Here is a 24416-nt window from a genome sequence, read left to right on the forward strand (position 1 = left end):
CCAGTATGGCCTGCATCCCTCACCACTGCTCCTGGTTGTCTGCAGACCTCACAGAGCAGCAGGGTGGCCTCTGCTGACCTGGGTCAGGCAGATGCCAGAAACACACCACCCAAAGAGATTTGGATCATAGATCAATGGTATATCTTCATAGTTCTTATGCCTTCAGAAAATCCCCATAGGCCTCAAATAGGAGAAGAGTTGGGGAAAATTGAACCAGAATTCTTCCAATGGCCATTAAAGAGAAAACTTAACAATCTTTGCCTTTGTCTTCGACCCTGAGAAATTGCTTGAGGGACAAAGATTCCAGGGCTGTGATGGGACAGGGAGGAAAGGCATGATGTGCTTCCTGCATAGCTGCCTCTGGAGTTCCTGCAGCCAGTGCAGGGATGTCTGTCCCAGAGCAGAGACTTTGGGCTCAGTAGGGCCAGGCAGAGAGGAAGAAGTAGAAAAATCAGCAGCAGGCTCTCCAGATCAACTGGCACCATCTGAAGCTGCCGCACCAGATGCAGGCCTCTGCCAGCTCAGCACCAGGAGCACTTTCACACACAAGCTCCTTCCCTAAGGAATCTCACCAAATTCCAACATTTGGTGTGCTACCCAGGTGAGAGATCTGACCGAAGTCAGATCTATCTACACCTCAACCTGGACTCAAATTGAGACGGGAAATCTCACTGTTCATGGTTAACAAAGGAAATCACTCAGATGGACTGGAAGGATCTTTCTCCCCCAAGCTGTTTGGACAATGCCACAGCCAGGATGACTCTGCAGACACTCATATCCCTCACCTGAGATGGACAGCTGTGAGAAGGGCCCCCTCTAATGTGGAACCTCCTCCGACACACAGCCCCTTGGGTGGGTCCCATGGATGTTAGCCCCCAGGGGGGCCACCACTCTGGGGACTCTCTCCCTTCTCCCATTGCTCAGAGCTCCATTTTGTTCATCCTCTAGGAGAGAAACCATCCCTGCCCCTGGAGCCTCTCCAACTTCAATGTGGCAGTGGACTCACCACCTTCTTGAGGAGCCAGGAGCTGAAGTGGCTCCAGCTTGGCAACCCGGTGTGGTGAAAGTGGAAAGATTCTCTGTCCTTTGCCCAAGAGTCACCAAAAGAAATTATGGTCTCACAGGCACAGCATATTTTTTCTTTTAAAAAATAAATATTTATAAACTTAGGGAGGAAGATTCAAAGAATCAGAGTATCTTTCCCTCCAAAAGCACAATTGTCCCATGTCAGTCAAATCAAGGTAAGTCCACCAACCCATGAATGAATCCCCCACCCTCTGAAGCTGCTGAGTTGAGGGGCAGGTGGGCAAGGGAGCTGATCTCCAGCTCCCACCCTCAGTCCCCCTTGGTGATGAGATCCTCGATGTAGGCATCCAGCTCGTCATCTGTGTTGATGTCTATGTCCTGGAACAAAGCAGGGCAGGGGTCAGCCAGGGGCCAGAAGTGGTGGGAGGCTCGCCCCTCCACCCTTCTCCCGGGTCCTGGGGCTAAGGTCAGAGTCCCCCTCCGCCTCCCTCTCCGCCCTGTCAGCCTCTGTCACGCTTGATCACTCTCCCCTCCCATCTACTGTGCACAGAAGACGCCCAGATTTCTTACTCCTGCCCTACCTCCACCCCACGTTAGGACTGTTTCCCTTAGAAGTGTGTTTCCTCAGATACTACAAATGTGTCCCCTTCTCCCCTTCTCATTGTCACCACCCAAGGTCCAGGCCACCACCTCACCCAGGCAACTGTGGAAGCCTCCGTATAGGAGGCCTGGTTCTAACCCCTCCCCTCTAGTGACATCTCCCTGCTCTCACGACCAAATCCCACCTCATACAGACCCTGCCTCTGCTCCTACCGTCCGTAAGTCCCCGATCAGGTCTCGTGTCCTGTTCTTCTTCCCTGACTGAAGCACTCATTTCCCACACTTTGTATGATCAGCTTCCAGTCCCAGCTCAAATACCTAACCTCCTCAGAGACTACCCCTGAACACCCTAGTTAAGGGGCCTCCCACCGTTTACTATAACTCTTGTTATTTACTTCATAGCACTTCCCACCATCAGTCTCCTTCACCAGACTATCAGGCTGTAAGACCAAGAACCTCCTCTGGCCTGTCTGGTTCACCCCATCCATATCCACAGGACAGGAACAGAGCAGACCCTTGGTGCTTGCTGCCTGGATGAAGGACCGACACTTTAAGGGCACTCCCCACTTCTGGGTTTCCCGATCCCATCTGGGCATCATCTGAAAAAGCAGTAACTTCTTTGTTTTTATGGCATGGAAGGTTCTCAAACCACGTTGTACATCAGAATGTCTAACAAGGGAGAAAGTCTGGTTCTGTGGGTCTGGCTGGGATGAGGCCCAGGCAGCCACACCACCTCAAGCCCTCCTGGTCAGGACACTGTGCAGCCAGGGTTGGAACCACAGATTCCTGTGAGTAGATAGATGCCTGTGAGAAGGGAAAAGGAGGTGCCCAGGCTCCTTCCCTGAGAGACCAGGTGGTCCAGCTGCAATGAGAGGGCTGCCTATCTCACCTCCTGCACCTTTTGCAGGAGTGCCACGATGTTGGTCCTCAGCTTCTGCAGCTTCTCCTCTGTCTCACGGAGCTTTCTCTCAGAGGTGCGCAGGCTTTCCTCAGAAGCTTTGGCCCGTGAGTCAGCGCGGCTTTGGTAGGAATGGCACAGGTTCTGGAGCCCCACTTCGTACTGCTTAAAGTACTCTTTCTGTCAAGAAAGAAGCCAGAAGGCAACTGCAGTAGTTCGCATGGGTCCCCAGGGACCTTCTAGACAGGTATGGTATCCCCTATCAGGTCCACACAAGGATGCTTGGTTTGAAGGAACACCTCAGATACAAGGGGCAAGCAGTCTCTCTAGGTCTAGAGTAGACAGACCTTAATGCCCATCTTGTGGAAGGAAGACGATGAGATCACACAGGTAAAGCACTGAGCAAGGTGCTCTGGCAGAAAGCAAGCCGTGGGGAGGGGTGATTCTTACCAAAAAAAAGAACGAGAGAATCATTCTCCCAACTCAATCATACCTTTCAACCTTCAGAATGGCCCTTCCAGTATTCCATTTCCAAGTCACACCCAACAATATTATGACTAAAGTCAGTTCTCTTCCATAAATATTTATCTAACACCTACCAATAGGAGATACCTCCAGATTTTTAGTATATATTTCTGCAGCACCAGATTTTTACTGTTTTCCCTGAGTACCTGAAGCTTCCAAGGGGTGGGGTAGCATTAATTAGCAGTTTCTGTAGACAGATGGCTTTTCAAACTTTTAAAATGTAGAATACTTGTTTCAAATGAAATGCGACATGAAATCTCCGTGTAAAAAACAATTTACGTAATATCTCTTTAGGTTAAATTTACTTTCTGAGTTCAAATTTGTAACAGGGCTTACAAATCACCAATGAGAATGATGAGGCCATTATGAAGAATACAAAGCCACAAGCAGCACTGGCTGGCCACTGCAGTCTATCACCTTATGATCTAGAACATTATCCTATTAAACCAAGATAGCATGAGAAATTTCCAGTTCTGCAAAAAAAAATAGTTGCCTGCTACTAAAAAAATAACAGTTTGAGTGATTTTAAACATTACAATTAGGAGAACAAAGTTGATAAAATGGTATTATACCTCCTTTAAAAAAATAAGCTAATATACTATTTTTTAGACTCAGAGGCTCATGCTGTTTTGGGCCAAGCAGTCAATCCCACTCAGAGATCCTGTTGTACCCAGGCTCTGCTCTGAGTTTGGCAACAACTTTAAGCCAAAAGCAACGAATCTGACTGACAAGAAGATACCAGGCAGACCTCGCCATCCTATCAGCTGTTTGTTCCTCCTGGGATTTGCAGAGAGTGACAGCAGCCTAAACAAGGGCAAAAGTTGAACGGTAGAGCTTTCTGTGAAAAAAGCCGTGGTCACTTCTACCACCTTCTAGCTTCCTCACCAAGCACCACCCCTCTCATCTCAGAAGGGCAGAGCAAGGTAGCGTCGTGAGAAGAGCAAGATTCTTTTCCTAAGAAGAACTTGGGTTCAAATCTGGGCTCTGTTACTGAACAACAGACTCTTTACCTCTCTGAGCCTTAGTTTCTTTAACTTCCAGCCTCATTTCAGTTTTTAAAAAGTAGAATAGAGATAAAACCTCATGTTTTTCTCTCTGGCAAACTTTATCAAGTACATAGCTGCCACGTGAGGGCCTAACATCTTGAACAAACTAATCCTAAAGTCGCCACGCACCTCCTCTTGAAACTTCTCTAGAAAACGCAGCTCTTCCTACCACATAAAAAACATCCCGGCTGGGAGCGGTGGCTCGCACCTGTAATCCTAGCACTCTGGGACGCCGAAGCAGGTGGATCGTTTGAGCTCAGGAGTTCGAGACCAGCCTGAGCAGGAGCGAGACCCCGTCTCTACTAAAAATAGAAAGAAATTATCTGGACAACTAAAAATATATAGAAAAAATTAGCCAAGCACGGTGGCACATGCCTGTAGTCCCAGCTACTCAGGAGGCTGAGGCAGGAGGTCGCTTGAGCCCAGGAGTTTGAGGTTGCTGTGAGCGAGGCTGACACCATGGCACTCACTCTAGCCAGGGCAACAGAGTGAGACTTTGTCTCAAAAAAAAAAAAAAAAAAAAAATCCCCCTTCATGTAGATGATTCCCAGATCCCCATCTCCTCCAGCCTTGGCCTCCCCCTCCCTCCCAGTGCTAGTCCCCAATCTCCACCTGCCCACAGCACAACACCAGAAACAAAGTGCTAGTACTTCCAGCGCCATACAAAGTGCTCCTCATCACCTTCCTTGTACTCAACCTCTGTTTTCTCTCCCAGTTAATAGCTTTGTCATCAACCAATTCCCACAAGCCTGAGACACAGGAAAGTATGTGGTTTCTGCCTCCTCCCTGTCACTTGCCCATAGTCAATGACCAGTAAGTCTGTCAATGACCTAACACAGTCCTTTTACCCCACTAAGCCGCTCCCACCACTCTGGCTCCTGGTCCTGTTCCCTCATCCCTGACCTCCTTACAACAGGACCAGCCTCCTTACCCCTGCGTCTCCCATCCACCCATCCTACCCAAACATGCTGCTGCCAAAATTACCCTCTTAGGGCCCTGGGCCAAAGCCTCCTGGCTGCCTGTTTTTGGAAATAAAGCATAAAGCTTTTTTTTTTTTTTTTTCTCCTTTACATATTGCCTGTGGCTGCTTTCATGCTATAATGGCAGAGTTGAATAGTTGCCATAGACCACATAGCTCACAAACCTGAGATTATTTGCCAGTTGATCCTCTACAGAAAAAGTGTGTGGACCCCTGCCCTAGACATGGTTCAGACTGACAACATTTTCAGCTCAAAACTTTCTCAGGCGCTCCCTATCCTATAGGGTTTAAGCGAGTATGACTTAGATGAGCATTTAAGACACATCAGATCCTGGCTCTCATGCCCTTCTAACCCTAAATGCTCACCACGCAGCCTGTGGCCCTGACCCCTGCCCAGTCCCAGAGTCTTTGCTCACAAAAGTCCCTGCCTCAAAACACTCCCTTTCACTTACACAGGCAGGTACTTGCCAAAATGCATGTTTTCTCCAGACTGCATTGCGTTCTCCGTCTTCCCCAGGCTTCCAAAGCCCTCCTGTCCCCTTCCATAGTACTTACTGCTCCTGGCCTTGTGTCCAGCTACCTGGTCTACCAGCTACTCAGTCGCAATTGAATCTCGAGCCACTTGGAGGCAGGGCTCTCTTTTGCTGCTCACTATGAGGTCCCTTAGAGGACCTGCTTAGGGGAGGTGCCACATCAACACGTGGTGGGTTAAACAAGACCCAGTGCTCTATCTCCACTCATCTCCAGTTTCTCTATACCTCCCTCCCAGAGTCAAGGTTTAGGCACTTTGAGCTTAAGCTCTTGACTACTGCCTGGGACAGGTGTTTATTCCTTCTGCTGGCAGAGAGGAAAAGGGATATACTTGTCATAAAATGTCAATCCAGGCCTCTTAAGGGAGGACTCATCTCCTAGCACCTATAGTAGGGTGGGGTTGGCTTTCTACACACCACAGTCATATCCAACTAAGCCACTTTTTCTCCACAACATAAAGTCTCCTCTTTCCTTCTTTCGGCAGAAGAAAAGAGAAGCTGGCTGAGGTAGGGCATGAGGCTTAGGGCTGGCAATTGCAACAAGCATAACAATCATAAGCATGGGGGCTGTGGGAGATGAAGAGTATGAAATCAAAGGTTAGGCCAGACTCACCAGAGGAAATGATATTAGCTCATCTGAGTTCATAGCACTCAGCTCCTTCTTGGAGATGGGGAAACTTGGAGGCAGGAAGTACCGTAAACAATTCCTACACAAGAAAGAAGTGGGGACAGGAAATGAGAAAAGCATGGAGAGGGTGGAGAGCCACTGCTGCCCACCCCTGAGGCTGGAAGACAAAAGACATACCGAAGGATCTGGACGAGCAGGTCAATGGTCTCGTGGTTGGTGCCTGGGGCGGTAGTGTCAGGTTCAATGCGGATGCAGTCAGAAGTGGAAGGCTCCACCATGGCTACAGCCTGCTTAGCCACCCCAGTCTCTTCCTCCTCCCCGCCCTCCTGCTGTGTGTCAGGGCTCTGATACTCCGGAGAAGGGGGCTTCATCAGCCGCACATCCTCACTGCCTTTCTCCACCCTATGGAGGACACACAGATCGTGTCGCATCTATTCCAGGCTCCCAGGATGGGTTGCTGGCAGGGGGGCTGGGAAAACCTCCTCCCCAAAACTACTGCTCCCCTTCAATGGGAACATTACCAGCGATCTCTTGGTGTCGTGTCTGTGGGCACATAGTCAAATTTCACCTTCCACCGTACCACATTCTTGCCCACCTCCACAGCTGTGACACGGCCCGTGTACCACTCCCTGTTCACACGCACCTCCACGTGCAGCCCTTTATCTGAGAATTTGGACAGAGATGTGAGAAAACTAGACAAGAGTCCATTACTCAGCCAGGGCTGCCTTAAGAAAGGTAGTCCCCAGGGTTTGGAGGACAAGAACCCCTAGGTGGTTGCCCCCATCACACCAGGGACATGGGGCACAGCCATCTTGCTATCTCCTGCCCCACCTGTCACTAGGGTGCCAAAGAGCAGGAAGTTGAGTGCCTGCCAGGGTGAACACCATGGAATTAGTGTTCAAAATAACCACAATGGGGTGCTATCTTCAGAATTCTGCTTGGAATTAGACTGCTGCAAGGCCCCAGACCCAGCCAACTCCACAAGCCTTGGGGATTAAACTGCTGCTGGCGAGGGGCTCCAGTTCCCCTACAGAAGAGTCTCCGTAATGCAGTGGTTATCACATTTGCCTCACGCTTGCACCACAGGCTGCCAGGTACCTCTCCCAGACTCACCTTTCTGAGCCCTCTTGAGCTCAGCGGAATCCTCTTCCCCAGCACTGTCTGAGAGCTGCAAGGAGAATAGTCCATCAGAGGCAGCCCCAGTCCCCCCTTGAAGCAGCAGACTTCTATGCTACTGGCCACTCAGGGTCATCAGCCGTCATCTTCACATCTTCCTACGACACAGTTTAAATCACCATGCCTCGCTAAGAGCCACACTCTAAAATCACTGTCTAAGGTACCTACCTTTCTGCCACCTTTATAAACAAGATAGCAGGTAGGGGACAGACACAGGGAAGCAAAGTGTTTCAAGTTCCCTGACATACACCAATGTTGACTTCAGGCCTGTGATTAGAGCCAGAAACTAGTCTCACTCAAGATCCTACCTGGCACCATGTTTCTAGTCATCTGTATGACTGAGAGTCCTTGAGAGATAAACCAGGCTTCTGGAAGGCTCACGTCATGAACACAAATGGAGCTGGTGTGGACCACTGGTTGGGGGCGCAGGCCTTTGGAGGGAGGCTCTGGGAACCTCACCTCAATCACCTACCTCATTGAAGTCCTTCTTTTCCTCCTTCACAGCAAATTTGCCCCTCTTGCACCTCTCCTTCCTCCTCTCAGCCTCTTCCTCTACTTCTTCCTCATCAGAGACCCCAAGACTCCGCTTTCGACCAGGGGTAGCCTAGAGCAAGAGGAAAGTGGGAATGGGAGGGGCCCTGCTCAGCCCTCAAGGAGCAGGAAGATATCACCTGGTCTAAAGGAGCTGTTCAGAGCGGGGCTTGTACTCTCCTCATTCCTCACCTGGTATCACCAGGTATGTACACAAGCAACCAATTGGCCCCTGCACCGCAAGGACCTTTGCTTAAAACTGTCATGGGGGAAGACTCTCCCCATATTAGCAAGCCTGGCCAGCCAGCTGTGACCGCCCTGAGACAAACCGACCACTGCCACAGTCCATCAAGGCTGTGTCTGTCACCAGGTTACTGACCTATGCCCACATTGTGAGAAGCTAGTAGAGCTGACTCAAGTTTGTGCAGACCAAAACTCAGAGGGAGCAGTGAAGAGCTGTTTGGACAGGGAACCAACTTGCTCTGTGCCCCTGACCAAGTCCCTTCAGCTATCTAGGCTCCCCCTCCTCAGGGCAGCAAAAAAGCTTTAGATTTAGTGATCTTCCCAAGGTTCCCCCAGTACAGTGCCAACATTGCATGATTCCATTCCTCTACCACTGATGATGGCTGGCGGCTGGAGAAGGAAAAGTATCTCACCAGGGCGAGTTTAGTGGGTGGCTCCGGCTTCTTGACTACTGGAGTCTTGATGACTTTGGGGGCAGGGACCTCTCGGGTGCTCTTGCAGTTGGGCAGTAGAGATGGTGACAGTGGCTGCATCAGAGGGGTGGGCCGGGGAGCAGTCTTGACCAGTGTGTTCACAGGCTTTCGGGGTGCCTCAGGTGGCTGGAGCAGTCTTGATGTACTGGCCTCCTCCCGGGCTGCCAAAGCAGGGGGCTTTGGGATGCTGCTAATGACAGGAGCCTTTCGGGGCTGGCTGGGTGGTCTGGGAGCTTGCAGGGAAGGGGGTCTGCTTGGGGCGTTCCTGATCACAGCAGGTAAAGGGGGTGATCGAGGACGCTGAGGTCTACGTGCAGGTTCCTAAAAAAGGCCCACAGAGAGTGAGAACATTGATCTTAGCACGAGATACCTGGAGAAAAGCCCCTCCCATGCCCCTGGGCTTCACCTCAGTGGAAGGTCTGGTGGTCACTTCCAAGGGTAATTTCTTCAGGTCAGCTTGGGAACGGATGGGTGTGGTTTTCTGCAGGGCAAACACGATAAAGTTATTTGCATATCTTGGTACATTCAAGCAAACTTTTTGGATCCCCACTTATGTCTCTGGGACAGTAAGCAAATAAAATAGAAAACCTGGGCCACAGTCCTACTCTTAGAAGTCTCTCATTAGTCTCCCACAGTCCTATTCTTAGAAGTCTCTCACAAAGATACATAAACACTAAACTATCAGAAAATCACAAGCTACTATGTGATTAATCCGGCAACTGGGAGACTGGGAAAAAGTGTCAATGGACTGATAAATTCCTATAAAAGGAACCAAAAAAGGCCTGATCGATGGGGGAAACTTGGAGGAGGCCAGAAAAGACAGATGGGTTTCAGCAGACCAGGCAGGGAGTCATGTATAAGACATCACAGGTTAGCGAAAGCACATCTGCACAGATACAGAAGCCAGAAAGGGAAGTACTTTTGCAATAAACATGATAAAGGGTTGATAACACGAGCATTATCTAGGAAAAAAAAAATTAATTAAAACAGTAGAAATTAAAAGCAAGTCTAAAAGAAACATAAGGGTACATATGAAAAATTGTCCAATCTTAAAGATATGAAAGAAATTAAAAGATACATATCTTTGCCTATCAAATTTGCAAAAACACTGAAAAATAATACTCTCATATACTGCTGGTAAAGAACAGAAATTAATACATCTTCTGGAAGGTAGTTCGGAAATAGTTGTAAAAAGTCACAGAATTCTGCAAACCTTTTTACTCTTTCAATTTCACATCTAGAAAATTATCAAGAAAGTAATTATGCACTTAAAAAGGGTATGTATATAAAATACATATATAGCATGATCACCATACTTCTATTAAAAATATACATGTATTTATGTATATTATGTGTAGCTATTAATGACAAGTTAGAAAGACACGTGATTAATGAGGGTTACCTCTAAGGTAGGATTTTTATTTTATAGAGTTTTTATACATTCTAAATGAATTAGACCACTTCGAAGTATATAAACAAAACTGTTTTCTTTTTTGAAAAAATAAGCAACTGTAGTTGCAAGACTGGACCTGGAGGATGGGACTGGAAAGCTTTGGCAAGCACGCGTGGATGAGTGGAGTTGAAATTGAGCCTGAGGGAACAGGGAAGCCACTAAAGGTTCAGTCTTGGGGCAGAGCCCTAACACAAGCTGGCTTTGCCACTGCCCATGACCCACGTACCTGAAGGGCCTCTAGCTTCTCCTGCTGCTGGCGAATTTTCTCTGTCAGCTGTTTCTGCTTCTCTTCCTGTGTCTTCAAGTCTTTTTTGAATGTCCCCAGGGGAACCTTCTGCTTCTGTTCAGAAGCCTCACACCTGTAAAGAGAAGGTGCTAGGGAGCCTGTGGCGAAACAGGGTTCCAAGCAGGGCAGGGACCTTCCTCCTCAGCCAACCCATCCATCTGTCATACAAGCAACCACCTCAGAGTTCCCAATGCATGGAATTAATATGAAATGCAGACACCTATTGTATGAACATCTATTCTTATTTCTTGGGCACTTACTATGTATAAGGCAGAGATGTAAGAACATGAGCACTGACCTCAAGAAGCACAGTGTTATGTACTCCAAGAGTGGAGAGGATAGTGGGGGACGGGGGGGGAGAAGTATACACAATCCCCTTATTAGAGAACGTGCTCACCGGTCCTGCTCAGGATCAGGGTTCATGGAGCAAACCCAAGTGTCAGGGTAATCTTTTTCCACAGAACTCAGCTGGAAGGGGAGGGTCCTCCACTTCAGACACAAATCTGCAGAAAACCCAAAAATCCCCATGAAATGTCAGCCACCTCCACCAACAATGTCTGTAATCCAGGTTCTTTACAGGCCCGTGGCAAAGATGCCCTAGACTCTATATGCAAAGATCTTCACTCTGGCTCCAATTATGCCTCTCCTCATGAAACAGTAATTCTTCTCAGGGACACTGATTCTAGCAAAGATGAAAACTTAATATCATGGACTCTTAATGCCCCTAGTCCCTCTCCTTCCTCTAACAGGATCCTGGCTCAGTTATCCACTTGCACCAGAAATAATACAGTACACCAAACTGAGTGAGCCTGGTCCAAGCTGCAGCGTGAGAGGCCTGGGAGGTTAGATGACCTTCTGCCTCATTCAGAAGGGAAAGGTCAAACTTGGAACAACCTCAAGATTGAGCTCACAGAGCCACCACCAAACAGACTCGGATCCCTAGTGGGACCATAAGTCCACGATATGTCAGGAGGCCGGCACAGAGACAGAGGTTCATAGACTGACAGGAGACAGGAGGAGGGTTCGAACTATCGACTCACCACACTGTATGGTGGTCGGGATTTCCATAGCTCTCCGGCGTTTGTAACGCAGCTCACTGGATGGGGGCTGGTTCCAGTTGGCAGAGAGGTAGCCAAACTCATCCCAGAACTTGATGATTCCCCGCTGAGCTAGAAGGCAAGCACCCACACATCACGTCAGAAGCTAGTCTCTCTCCCTCTCTCTTCCTAAGTTCAGGTGAAGAGAAAGGGCAGAGGCCTAGCAGCCCAGCTCCATTACCAATGGCAATGTCTTTCCAGTACTGTGCCAGGTGCTCCCCCATAGCTCTTAGCAGGTGTCGGTACTCCTTGGCATCAGCAAAGTCCTGCTTGTTGTGTGTAGGCTCCAAGACTAGGTAGGGCACATCAACAACCCCAACAACCCCACCACACGCCCTGTAGGGAGAAAGAGAACACAGCTCTGTCCACCCACTGGCCAAACCCTCCTGCTACCCACTACGGGCTAAAAACCTCTCCTTGGGTAGTACTCACATGCCCCCTTCCAGCTGTGGGCCCACTTTCTCATACATCTTGATCAGGCGGCTACAGTTGTAGATGAACATGCCATCCAGGTCCCGGTGTTCAATGTTGACCCCAAAAATGAAATTCAGTTCCTTAGGTTCTTTAAGTGCTCTAAATGACCAAAAAAAAAAATCAAGCAGATCTACTCATTAGCACACAAACACCAGGGAGTACAACATGTGTTAAGCTTAAACTTGAGACACGTTAAACAAAAAGATTTGCCTCTCCATTCAATCGCCTCTCTTAGACTTGATAGGGATACTCACTGTACACTGACTCTAAGCATCCCTAATTAAAAACATATGACTTAGGCCGGGCGCGGTGGCTCACGTCTGTAGTCTTGGCACTCTGGGAAGCCGAGGCGGGCGGATTGTTTGAGCTCGGGAGTTCGAAACCAGCCTGAGCAAGAGCGAGACCTCGTCTCTACTAAAAATAGAAAGAAATTGATCGGACAACTAAAAATATATAGAAAAAAATTGGCCGGGCATGGTGGCACATGCCTGTGGTCCCAGCTACTCGGGAGGCTGAGGCAGAAAGATTGCTTGAGCCCAGGAGTTTGAGGTTGCTGTGAGCTGGGCTGACGTCACGGGACTCTAGCCCGGGCAACACAGTGAGACTCTGTCTCAAAAAATAAAAAAAATAAAAACATATGACTTTAACTTTATAGTAACGAAACAGGGATGCAATGAAGTATGAATGAATCACTGTAAAGCTGTTGCAAAGACAGTTACATACTGGAATAAACACAAGGTTACATACCATCCCCAAAACTCCACTAACATGACAGTAAATATTTTTTTAAAGGCAAAAATTCACAAGAACAATAAAGACATGAGAGAAGACACCATCGTGTGATTAATGTCAACAAACTCTTGAAAGCTGAAAAGCAGATGGATGAGCAGTGGACTAACTTAGACAGGAGAAACCTGAAACCCACGCCCGTGACAAGGACAAGAGGCAAAACAGTAATTCAAGCCCCAGAGCCCTGAAAGGTTCCAGATTCACATAGGTGGGACAAGATAATAATCCAGGACAAATGCTCATTCTAAATAAAAATGTATACAAAACTCAAACTACAGCATTATTCCGTATCTGTAACCAGTGAGGGGAAAATGAATATGAAAACATATTATGGAATAAAAAATTAAGAGTAGTTAGCACCAAGCAATAGAAATATAACAGAGTTTTAAATTTTTATTTCTTAAACAGTTCGTATTTTTCAAGTTTTATACGACGAGCATTTTATACGTTTTTTAAATTAAAAGAAAGGGGAAAAAAGAAATATAAAGGAAAAAAAAGGTGAGACAGTGCCAGTGAGGATGGTTTGGTGTTCAATTCAAGGTGGACACTCTGCCCTGCCTTTTCCTGACTCAGGTAAGAGCTGAGAGCTTAGGGTAAGACCTTTTTCCTGCAAAGGGCATTTGACAAGCATTTGAGGTCACCTTAATGGCGTTCTCAAAGCTGTCTTGGTGACAGGATGGCAAACTGTCAATAATCAATACAGAAGCTACACAATCTTAAAAGACCGAAGGACAGCCCTGGCGCTCACCGCTGCTTGGCCTCCTTGATCCTCTTCTTGACGTCAGCTTCTCTGCGCAGGGTGATGGCTGTGTTCTGGACCTGTCGCAACATCACCTGGACACATACATCAGCCTCAGGTGAGAGGAGGATGTGCTCTGGGCCATAGCAGGTAATATTACAACATCACATCTACAACTTCTCACTTTAACTCAAATGGATGTAAAACCACACCTGGAAATTTACTTATATAGAAATTGGCCCCTACTGGGGACAAACTCAAAAGTTGTGTTTCACTTGACCAGGTTCACATGACATGGGCTCCTAATGTCAGAAATGCTGGAGAACAGCCGCCTGGGCCCAGGGCCTTACCCTGGAGTCCCGAGTGAGGTCTCCACCTAGGCGTACTTCTAATGTCCGAGCTTTGCTCTCCGCCTCCCGGGCCTTCTCTTCAGCTGAAACCCAGAAGAAACCATGATAAGGAATGCAAAGGTTCAAAACTCTCTGTCATCCCTTCTGGATCCACAGTGCAGTCCCTGCTGGACAAGAAGTGTGTGCCAGGGGTGAGGAACCTGCAGCCTCAAGGCCACAAGTGGCCCTCCAGATCCCCAAGGTGCCATCGAAGAACAGGAGAGCGGGGGGAGACATGGCTGACAAGAAATGTCAGGGAAGCCTCTGTGCCTGGACTGCAGAGTCCATTCGAGAAGGAAAATCTGGCACTGAAACCAATCAGAGAGGCCCCAAGGAAAACCTGACATGCTTTTCAAACTTCGCAAATGAATCAGAATAGGTCAAAAAATGCCTCCGGCAATCAGAGTTAAATCCTCAGCATGAGCTAGAAGCTAAAGAAGTCTCCAACCAATCACTACTTGCAAACAAGCAGTAAGAAACTCTTAGAACCCCTGAACACTATGAGAGGCCTTGAGATTTTTGTCCGGAAGTCAGGAAAACAATTTCAAAAGTATTTGGGCCAGAGGGGGGATTCTTCATTCTGGGCAAGCCACAGAGTTGACACTTTTAGATTAGGCCCTATAAGTGGTGAAAGAGAAAGCAGAGTTTAGAAAGAAAAAGTACTGAGGGGGCTGGCATGTGGGGGAAGGAACTGGACCATGGTTCAGGAGAACAGCCTTGTCCCTGGGTGGTGAACAGAGCCTTTCCCTGGATCTCGCCTTTGGCCACAAGCAATGTCCCCCAGATGAACCCCATCCCCACCCTCCTCCTGCACAGGGAGTGGCATTACCAATCCTCGCTACGTGCTCTGCTTTCTTCACCTCCTGCTCTGCACGGGTCTTGAAACGGCTTGACGTGTACTTGTACATCCTAAACAGCAGGAAAAGCAACCTGAGGGCCCAAGCAGCACTGGGGCAGGCAGCCAACCTAAGCCCAGGAAACACCCTGCCTTCCTGCCTCCACCCAAGCTGTGCTGGCCTTTCGTGATGAGACAAATCCAAGCTTTCTTCAGCAAAAAGATTCAATTCCTTATTTCACTTGCCCCTGGCCTCCTGCAGTCTTTGATAAGCAACCTCACTATTCACCAGAAGTGTCATTAATCCCACAGGAGAAACAAACCTCAGCAGTAAGCTAGGGCCTTTGCTTTCCTGTGTAGTGTTTAAAGGCCCCCTCGGCCCTGAAGCTGAGACTCAGACAGCTCACTGTGCTAGGCAGGGCCCCCTCCTTGTCACAGAGAGCTTACCTTGCCAATCTCCACAGCCTGCCAGCCACCTCTGTCCCTTCCTCAGGTCCCAGAAGTGATTCCATGATCAGTCACAGGCAGTATTTAAAGGCCCAAATGCAGCCAGCACTATCAGAGCCCCTCATACTGCATCCTTCCAACAATGCCCCAGAGAAACATGGCTATATCCTTGGCCCATGGGAAACAGCAGGCCAGGTGTGCAGGCCCCTACCTGGGCTTATACAAGCAGCAGGAAAGCCTCTTGGTCTGCACCTTATGTCCATGGATGAAGATCCTCATCCGGGGATCAATATAGAGCACGGCAGCATAGGCTCGGAACGAGCGCCGCTCTGGCTTCCTGGAGGCGGCAGGATAAAGAAGTGCCATCACCCGACCCACAAGCCTGACCAAGGGCACGCCATCCTTTCTGCAGGCCCTCCACCTTCCCACCTCACTTCTCAGCTTCTCTTGCTGCCCTGACAGGGTGTACCCTCAGGTAGTACCACATCCTGCCCTTTCTCGCATGCCTAGCAGAGATGCCCCCTCCCCCACTGCCCCAAACACCTGACCTGGCCCTACCACTGCCCTACATGGAACCCTGGGCAATTCCTCTCCCCTCTCTAGGCTTCAGATTCTGTCAAATAAAGGAGTTGGAGCAGGAGATCGTTAATCTTTTCTGTTAGCTTAGCTGAGGATCTGCTCTCCTTCTATTCACCCCTCTGCCTTGTGGCAAGAAGACATGGAGTTCTCAGCTTCATCAACTCCAACAATGCCACCGAGAGAAATCCAAGGAATGACCTCCCCCCTCTTTCCTTAGAGTCACCTCCTGAGAAAATGAGCACCAGTTTTAGGGCCTCCCTCCCTTTCCAGTCACACTTACGTGCCCTCTGGGGAGGTCTCTGCCATCTGGATATCTCTTGGATTTGAGATTATGTCCAGTTCTGGCTCTCCATTATCCATGAGTTTGAGATTGAAGATGATCACCAGTGTTCCTGGGGAAAAGACATCCTCCTTTCATCCTGCCAGGCGGCCCTGGCCCATCCCCACACCAGTCGTGGCTCTAGAGCACCCCTTCTGGGTTCTAGGGACTGCAGGCTCCAGGCCTACTTACCACTGTCCCCGGGAATCTTCACAAACTGGGTCATCACTTCCTCCTCATTGCGAAAGGGAGAGTACTTATAGATGAGTTCTGTCTCAATGGCAAACTTTTCCACATTGTCTGTGACAGGTTCCCGGGTCCGAGCATTCCAGGTAGGCAATGGGACTATCACCTTTAGAGTAAGCACAAGCAGACACTTTAGGGAGGACCCAGAAAAGCCTTTACCCAAAACATGCCTCTGTCTTGTCCCTTCCCACAATGGCTCCACACTGTCCTAGAGGTGAGGCCCAGGCTCCACAGCCTGGCACCAGAGGCTCTGTGGTTTCTGTTCCTTGCGAAGACTCAGCCGTCCATCACTATTTCCTTTAGGACATGCTAGGGGGTCTCTGCAGGGGAAGTCCCCTATTTGGAACGTCCTTAGTCATTTTCTTAATTTGGTAAAAATTCTCTTACCACTGGGGAAAATATATCTGCAATTATCTAGTGAATCTGAAGATATACATAACATAACCTGCAATTCCACTCCTACATATATATCCTAGGATAAACTTTTTTACATATGTACCAGTAAATATGTATAAAAGTAACCCAAATATCCACTCCAGAGTAGCTAAATTAAACTGCACAATGGAATACTATAACAGTGATAAAAATGAACAAAATAACAGCTACTGGCATCAACATGGATGAATCTCACAAACACAATGTTACGTGAAACAAGATACAAAAAACCCTACAGTACGAGTTCATTTCTATAAAATTCATAAACAGGCAAAACCAAACAATATTATTTAAGGACACATACACAGGTGACCGATTATAGAGAAACAGAAGGAAATGATCATCGGAAAAGTTACCTGAAGGTGGTTCCTTCAGGGGAGCAAAGAGGAATATAGTTGGTAAGGTCACAAAGAAGGTCTAACATCAGTCTATGATGGTGGCGACATGGAGGCTGGCTTTACAATTATCCTCTCAACTGTACATACATTTTAATACACTCTTCCATATACATGGAATTTAGTTTTAATAATGTCTAAGTAATGTTTTTTAAAAATCCTACTTTTTTTTTTTTTTTTTTTTGAGACAGAGTCTCACTCTGTTGCCCAGGCTAGAGTGAGTGCTGTGGCGTCAGCCTAGCTCACAGCAACCTCAAACTCCTGGGCTCAAGCAATCCTCCTGCCTCAGCCTCCCGAGTCACTGGGACCACAGGCATGTGCCACCATGCCCGGCTAATTTTTTCTGTATATCTTTAGTTATCCAGATCATTTCTTTCTATTTTTAGGAGAGAGGGGGTCTCACTCTTGCTCAGGCTGGTCTCGAACTCCTGAGCTCAAACAATCCGCCCACCTCAGCCTCCCAGAGTGGTAGGATTACAGGCATGAGCCACCGCGCCTGGCCAAATCCTACATTCTTAAAAACCCAACCTCAGATGCCACTTCCCCCAGAGGCTTCACTGTGCCCCTCCCCCTCCCTGAGCCAGCAGCCCTTGCAGAGCCTGTGGAGCTGACTGAAGGATTCCCCCTGTAGAGGAAACCAGTCCAGGCACCTCGGGGGTTCAAACCAGATGGCCCACCTGAGGAAAAAGGGACTCTGTATCTTAAGTGTAAGGGTGATAAACTGTTAAAGAGTTCTGAGACATTTTGTTGGTTTCTAAGAAGCTTTGTGCTGAAGTATTCAACCCTGGGGCTGGTTTGGACACATTTCTCCTCAACTGAAAGTGATTTTATTTTGAAATCTTGGCTGAGCTCACACTAGAGTACAATCTAAAATAGTGACCTTCTAACACCAAGTAAGGAAGAAATCTCAACCTAGCCTCTCCAGCAAGGGAATCAAGTTCCATTTGTGTTCTGTGAACCTACGGTACCTCTACGCCTCCATTCTTCACTGCACTCCCCGGTGACAACAGCATCACTGTGAACCGTGGGCATTCACTCCCACAGGCACCCGTCCCTTCCGCTGGAACACTTCTCCTTTAGCTTCAATGACACCACTCACCCGGTTTTCCTCCTACCTTTCTGGCCACCTCTCCGTCTCCTTTGCCACTTTCTCCTCTCCCTACCATTTAGATGATGGCATGCCCCAGGTCCCAGGTCCTCTTCTCACTCTATTCTCTCCTTTAGGTGACCTCAGTTGCTACCAAGAATGCTGGAGCCCAGACCTTCAGTGAACTCCAGACCCAGACTTCACTTTGCCCATCCAGAAGAAACTCACACTCTTCCCCTCCACACTGCCCCTCTTTCATTCTTTCCCAGCTCCAGACAGCACCACCCCACCCCAATCCACAGGAGAATCTGTGAGTCATCCATGACCTCTCCCTTCCCTTTTTCCCCGCTCCACTTACCAAACCTGAGGGGTATGACATCCTAAAGAGATGACGACTCCATCTATTCCTCTCACCTCCCTACTGCAAGTCCCACCAAGCTACACACAGCCTGGGCCTCTCAGCTGGTCCCCTCCAACACTTACCTCCAACCTTTCCAATCCAATCACCAAGTAATGACCACACAGACCTTTTTAAAAGAAAATCTGATACTGGTACACCCTTGCTTAAAAAAGTCCCACACAGGCCGGGCGCGGTGGCTCACGCCTGTAATCCTAGCTCTCTGGGAGGCCGAGGCGGACGGATTGTTTGAGCTCAGGAGTTCGAGACCAGCCTGAGCAAGAGCGAGACCCCGCCTCTACTAAAGATAGAAAGAAATTAATCGGACAACTAAAAATACATAGAAAAAAAATTAGCTGGGCATGGTGGCGAATGCCTGCAGTCCCAGCTACTCGGGAGGCTGAGGCAGGAGGATCGCTTGAGCCCAGGAGTTCGAGGTTGCTGTGAGCTAGGCTGACGCCACGGCACTCTAGCCCAGGCAACACAGTGAGACTCTGTCTCAACAAAAAAAAAAAAAAAAAAAAAGTCCCACACACTTAACAAGGCCCTGAGATCAAGCTTAACCTCGCCCTCCCAGCTATCCAGAGGCTACCACCTTTCTTCGGGTGGCCCTACTGTCAACTCCTCCCCTGCCACAGCTCTCAGAGCCTTAAGCAGGCTGCTTCTCCTGACTGGAACATCCTCTTCTCACCACTCTTAGTCCTTCATTAGGAAACATTCCTGAAAACTCCAGCCCAGGCTCCACTTTCTTGTCCTACCTTCTCCTAGAAGCCTGCTCTTTCCAGCTGCAGCACTTTTCTCACTCCAAGCGTGCTGAATGAACTAACATACCACACGGAAAAGACAAAGGCAAACAAACCCACTAGCTTGCTAAGTAAAGATGGAAGGAAAAGATGGCCTGCTACTCTCAGCGTGAACTATAATCATTTGCTATGATTTAGGATGAGATCTAAAAAGGGCCAGTATAAATTTAATCACAGCTGACAAAAATCAGTTAGATTGAAAGTTTGAATTCAGCTATCTATCTACTTATGTGATAGCCATGGATTCCTAAAAAAAGCTTTCCTTCTACAGAAACTCTTAGCCCTCTATCAAGCCCTGGCTTCCATTTCTCACACATGAAAGGGGAAGGGAGGGCTTCCCTGATCCCCCCAATAAGGGGGCACAGACTTCACTAGAAACAGCTCTGCAGATATCTGAGCCACCAGGCCACAAAGAGAATCAGCTGATCGTATGTTTAGCTCACACAGTTAGTTAATTACCAAAATGTTTTAAAGTCAGAATATTCTGGATTCGTTAAGCCTTCCTTGCAGCATAGCAATGACGCCTGGGGCTGGGTAGCAGCCACTCCCAAAGTGAGACCCAGAGCATTAGCTGTCATTTTCCTGCTGATGTTTTCCGTATGCTCACCTGGCTTCACAACCTGCTCAGGCTCTGTAGGTATCTGATTCATGGTTTCTGACATAGGCAGTTAGAGCAACACATTTCCTCAAAAGGAAAATGCACTCATAGCACATTCCACAAAATCACCATCATACAGGAAAAACACACAGAAGCCCAAAATACTCCCAGAGAAAACAACTCTCCATGGTAACACCTCCCCCACCCCAATGGAATTCAAACTGCAGATCTAGAGGGGCTGCAAGTCCAACTCTTAAGTCCTGACACTTGATGGTCTTATTCACAGAAACAGGACAGCTGTTCTCTAAAGTGCTTTGAGGTTTTGCTTCCTCTCACCTTAAAGGTATCTGCCATAACTCCTCAACCAATTCATCCAACCAGCTAACAACAGGGGGCATGTGCTCCGAGCCGGCAGCCCCAAAGAGCCCAGCATTGCAAACAGCCTATGAAAACAGCCTGGGCAGAACCAAGAAATGTGGAGTGGTGATTCAGACCACGGGGGTGGGACCTACTTCATCAATGCCTTCTTCCTCATGAAAGGTGCGAGACAGGAAGAGGCAAGTCATGGTGTCTTCCTTCTTGGTGAAGAGGATAAAATCCTTCCCAATGCGCATTGAGCCCCTGAAAGGGAAGCAGAAACAGATTATTCTCCCAGGGATTCCAAAGCTCATCTGAAAAAGCAGAGTAACTCTACTCTCTGGATGTGGTTGAAACCACCTTTGGAGGACTCTCCTAAAGGCCTCCCTAGGTCCCAGGACTCTGCCCTGAGTTCCACAGCCCTTGTTCCCTCTCTACCCCTCTGACACTCCTTCCTCTGCTTTTCCACTGGCCTGTTAATTCCTTAGCCTTAAGCTACTACCTTCTTGATCACACATACAGGGCTCTCTCACCACCCTTCTAGGACATGTTCACTGCCAACCACCAGCCTCAGGTTAGTCTCACTGCAAGCCTGTTGCCAACAACGTTAACAAGTAACCCAGCTCTCCTTGAGCTCTAGGTTGATCCAAGCCACATGAGAGTTGCTGTGCCCTCTGACTGTGCCACTATCAACTTCTCTCCAGTGGTTGGTACCTTCAACACGTCATCTTCCATGCTGACCACACTCAGTTCCCATCCTGTCCTTCCTTTGCGGACACAAACTCCCCCTCTTGTCCACTCATCAAATGGCAGTACCATCAAACAAACAGCCCAGTCCCTACACTCACAAGTCCTCAAAAAAACAGTATGAATGCAAGGTTCAGCAAAACATTAGGGCTAACAAAATACGATTCTTGACCACCGTATTCAAGGAGGCCTGTAATTAGCTCATGTCCAATAACTATAGCCCATCTCCTGTCTCAGAGTTGTTTTACCATCTCAAGCTCATCATGACCCAGGCAGCTCCCTGCTTTTGGATGCCTTGGGTTTCTGGTAACTGTGCCTTGAGGCTAACTTCTACAAGGCAAAACTCTGAATGGAATCAACTGCTTCCTTCTTCTGTTTGGCCACATTAAACCATCTAAGAAGCAGACAGGGACAGGCCTCTCCAGGCAGCACAGAGCAGGGCAAAAGCATGAAGCACCAGTGGGAGGACTGCCCACCGAACAATGGGGCTGTTTAGCTCCTTTCTTCCGAGCAGCTTCTGGGGCTTTATGGCTATTATCTCATTAGTTTTCATAATGCCCCAGGGAGATGATGGAGGTTGGAAGCTTCATTACTCTTTTCTATGTACAAATACAAACCAGATTGGCATGCCAAGCACACAAATGAATGTCATGCCCCATTTCCCCAAACACTCAGGAAGCTCCAGGACACTATCCAGAAATGCCCTGGGGGCTGCCAAGTGCTGTTTCTCCTCCCCCAGTACCCAAAATGCTGGCAATGCTCCCTCCTCTGACAATTTCACAGTCCTCCTCCTTCTTCCCTGAAGCTTATGGGTGGCAAAATGAGGCATATTATCTCGCCTTCTGTCAAAGTTTGCCCTTGCCCTAATTTGGCAAAAACTCACTTTGTTCCTCTTTCCTTCCTCTGTCTTTCATCCTGATGTTAGAGCCTGAATAGCAAGCACCCCAAACACCACCTTCTCTGCTGGCTTTCCTGCTTCTCAGCCCTACTCTCACCACAAATCACGTCCCAGAGCTCTTTTCTTAACTTCTGAATTGGTTCCAAAATTGGTTCAGAGTAACAATGAACACTAGATGGCTCCATCTCAATGGGACCTTCCCAAAAGTCTTCTACTAATATATGCTAATGACAACACTCTTAACTTCTGCACACTTTATTTCACAGTCTTCTAAGCACTTTCAGAGTCACATTTCATTTGCTCCTGAACCCCACTCTGTAAGGGAGAATGTGAGCAATTAGAACTCCATTTTCTAAATTAAGGAACAGAGGTAAAATGGTTTGCCTAAGGCCACAAAACTGAGAACCAGGTAGGAGGTGGCCAACCTACAATCCAGATAAGTAAGTCAGAGTTTCCACTGACTCTAGGAGACCTCGGTTATTGGGAACTTAACTTAGATCATCATCCAAATAACCCCAGGTGATTTATCTGTGATTAGAGATGATTCATCTCATCTGTGAAAAAACAGATTCCTAGGCCCTACCCAGACCCACTGAATCAGGGCAGGAATCTGCCATGGAAAGATCAAAGGAGAAATAAAATAAGAAGCCAGAAGCCAGGTTCTCACAGCAATGATGGCATGTAATCTTTAACGCACTTGGTATGAATTACAATCTCCACCTACAAAAGAGGAAGCTGAGGCTCAGAAGTAATTAAGTGGCAGAGGCAAGATTTGAACCTCAGCTTGTCTGATTGTAGTAAAATGGACAGCAGCTTCATTTTGCAGTCAGAAGGACCTGGTTCATATCCTACCTCTACACGTAGGCATCTTTACACCTTTGGGCAAGTCACTTTACCCCACAAACCTCAATTTCTTCATCTGAAAATGAGAATAGTACCGATACCTCATAGGGCTCTAAAGAAGATTAGATAAGATCATCTATGTAAAGATGTTAGCACAGTGCCTGGCACACGGTAAGTGCTCGTTATTACCATTTGGTTTCCACCCTGAAAGACAACTCACAAAGTCCAGGTATCCGGTCCCCAATTTCTTTGGAAGTACTCTCCTTCTCCACACACGCAAAGCACACTGCACGTGAGGCCCACCTGATGCAGTTGACTGATCAAACCACCACCCTCTCTCAAACCGTTTCCACAGCAAGACTGGAAATGTGACTCATAATTCCATTTGCACAAACTCCAATTCCACTAAATCTTATTCCATCCAAAGGTATGTACAGCTGGAAGTGAGCATTTCAGAAATAGAAATCTTTCTCTTGGGGCTTCACAAAACCAGAACAACACATTCCAAACACTAAACAAGTGGGAACCAAGGGCTAAGAAAAGAAGTCCCAAGGGATTTGAAGACATTAGATAGGTTCCTGCTATAAGGCCTTGCAGGACATGTGCACGGAGACACAGTCAGCTGGGACAGATGGCTCACATCTCTCTTACCCTGGATCCCCAGTGCCTGGCACAAAGGGTGATGTGTAGCAGGTGCTTAGGGAACACTGCTGCACTGTGAGGTGACTCCCTCATCATCTCCCCACAAGAGTATCACTCACATCCTCAATTACAGGGTAAAAATAAGAATTTTCAACAGAAGGGGAGGGACGATGCCTAGAGTACAATGCCAAGAGAAACCTACAGTCTCTCCTGCTCTAATTGGTTTTGGACGTTCATACTTTTCAATCTGTGGAGCAAACTCAGCTGGACAACAGTTGGTAAGCTAACCCCAAAGCACCACTGCTTTCTGACTTTCCTCCTCTTCCAGAGTTACAGTCATGGAGGGACAAGGAGGTGAGCATCGCTTGATTTTGTTTTGAGCCCTGTGACAGGCTTCTAGTATACCTACGATTTTAACCCATTCCCGTACTGCCCAATCTGGGTGGACTCAGGTGTTCGCTTGGCCGACTTCCCAAACTGGATCACACTGGCAGCATCACCTGAAGTGGCAGACACAGAGAAAGTGGAAAGTTTACATTTCTTTCCCAGGCTCCTCAAAGTCAAAGGCCTGAGCCTTATTAAATTCTAGCAGGGCTATGTGTCTACTAAAAATCTCTCTCCAAGGAAGTTCACAGCCGTGAGGCAAATGGAGGCAAGCTTTGCCTGGCCTGTCAGTACCTCCCTTGCTATGACCTGTGTTCTGTTACTAGAACATGGTAAAAAGGCTGGGGGAGGCCTCTGTAGTTCCGGCTCTGGGATGTTGTGCAAGCTGATAAATACAATGTCAAGAGACACATAATCTGACTGATTTCAGGTTGCCATTCAGATCCTATCTCCCATGTTAGGACAAGATCCAGCAAATACATTAGTGGAATTAAGCTCCAGATGTTGCAATAGGCTTCTCAC

The 24416-nt window shown here is 48.0% G+C and overlaps 1 protein-coding gene across 4 annotated transcripts in view; it reads right to left on the bottom strand.

The window, feature by feature from the left end:
• Nucleotides 1–1134: 1134 nt before the first annotated feature.
• MORC2 (MORC family CW-type zinc finger 2) overlaps nt 1135–24416 on the bottom strand; it is a 39703-nt gene continuing 16421 nt past the window's right edge. For 3 of the 4 annotated variants that reach the window (XM_012658003.1, XM_012658006.1, XM_012658005.1), the window contains 22 exons: nt 23920–24010; nt 20536–20644; nt 16255–16414; nt 16024–16135; nt 15376–15501; nt 14712–14791; nt 13844–13926; nt 13503–13588; nt 11924–12064; nt 11673–11827; nt 11435–11563; nt 10792–10897; nt 10335–10467; nt 9062–9136; nt 8596–8976; nt 7881–8012; nt 7346–7400; nt 6754–6895; nt 6410–6634; nt 6218–6311; nt 2516–2704; nt 1135–1404 (listed from right to left, as the gene is read on the bottom strand). In XM_012658003.1, the coding sequence (XP_012513457.1) occupies nt 1336–1404; nt 2516–2704; nt 6218–6311; nt 6410–6634; nt 6754–6895; nt 7346–7400; nt 7881–8012; nt 8596–8976; nt 9062–9136; nt 10335–10467; nt 10792–10897; nt 11435–11563; nt 11673–11827; nt 11924–12064; nt 13503–13588; nt 13844–13926; nt 14712–14791; nt 15376–15501; nt 16024–16135; nt 16255–16414; nt 20536–20644; nt 23920–24010 (2873 nt within the window). In that variant the 3' untranslated portion in view covers nt 1135–1335. The remainder of the gene's footprint in view (nt 1405–2515; nt 2705–6217; nt 6312–6409; nt 6635–6753; nt 6896–7345; nt 7401–7880; nt 8013–8595; nt 8977–9061; nt 9137–10334; nt 10468–10791; nt 10898–11434; nt 11564–11672; nt 11828–11923; nt 12065–13502; nt 13589–13843; nt 13927–14711; nt 14792–15375; nt 15502–16023; nt 16136–16254; nt 16415–20535; nt 20645–23919; nt 24011–24416) is intronic. The other variant, XM_012658004.1, reaches the window with a different exon arrangement.

Source organism: Propithecus coquereli, unplaced genomic scaffold (genome assembly GCF_000956105.1).
Source record: "Propithecus coquereli isolate 6110/MARCELLA unplaced genomic scaffold, Pcoq_1.0 Scaffold567, whole genome shotgun sequence".
In the NCBI taxonomy this organism is placed as follows: Eukaryota; Metazoa; Chordata; class Mammalia; order Primates; family Indriidae; genus Propithecus; species Propithecus coquereli.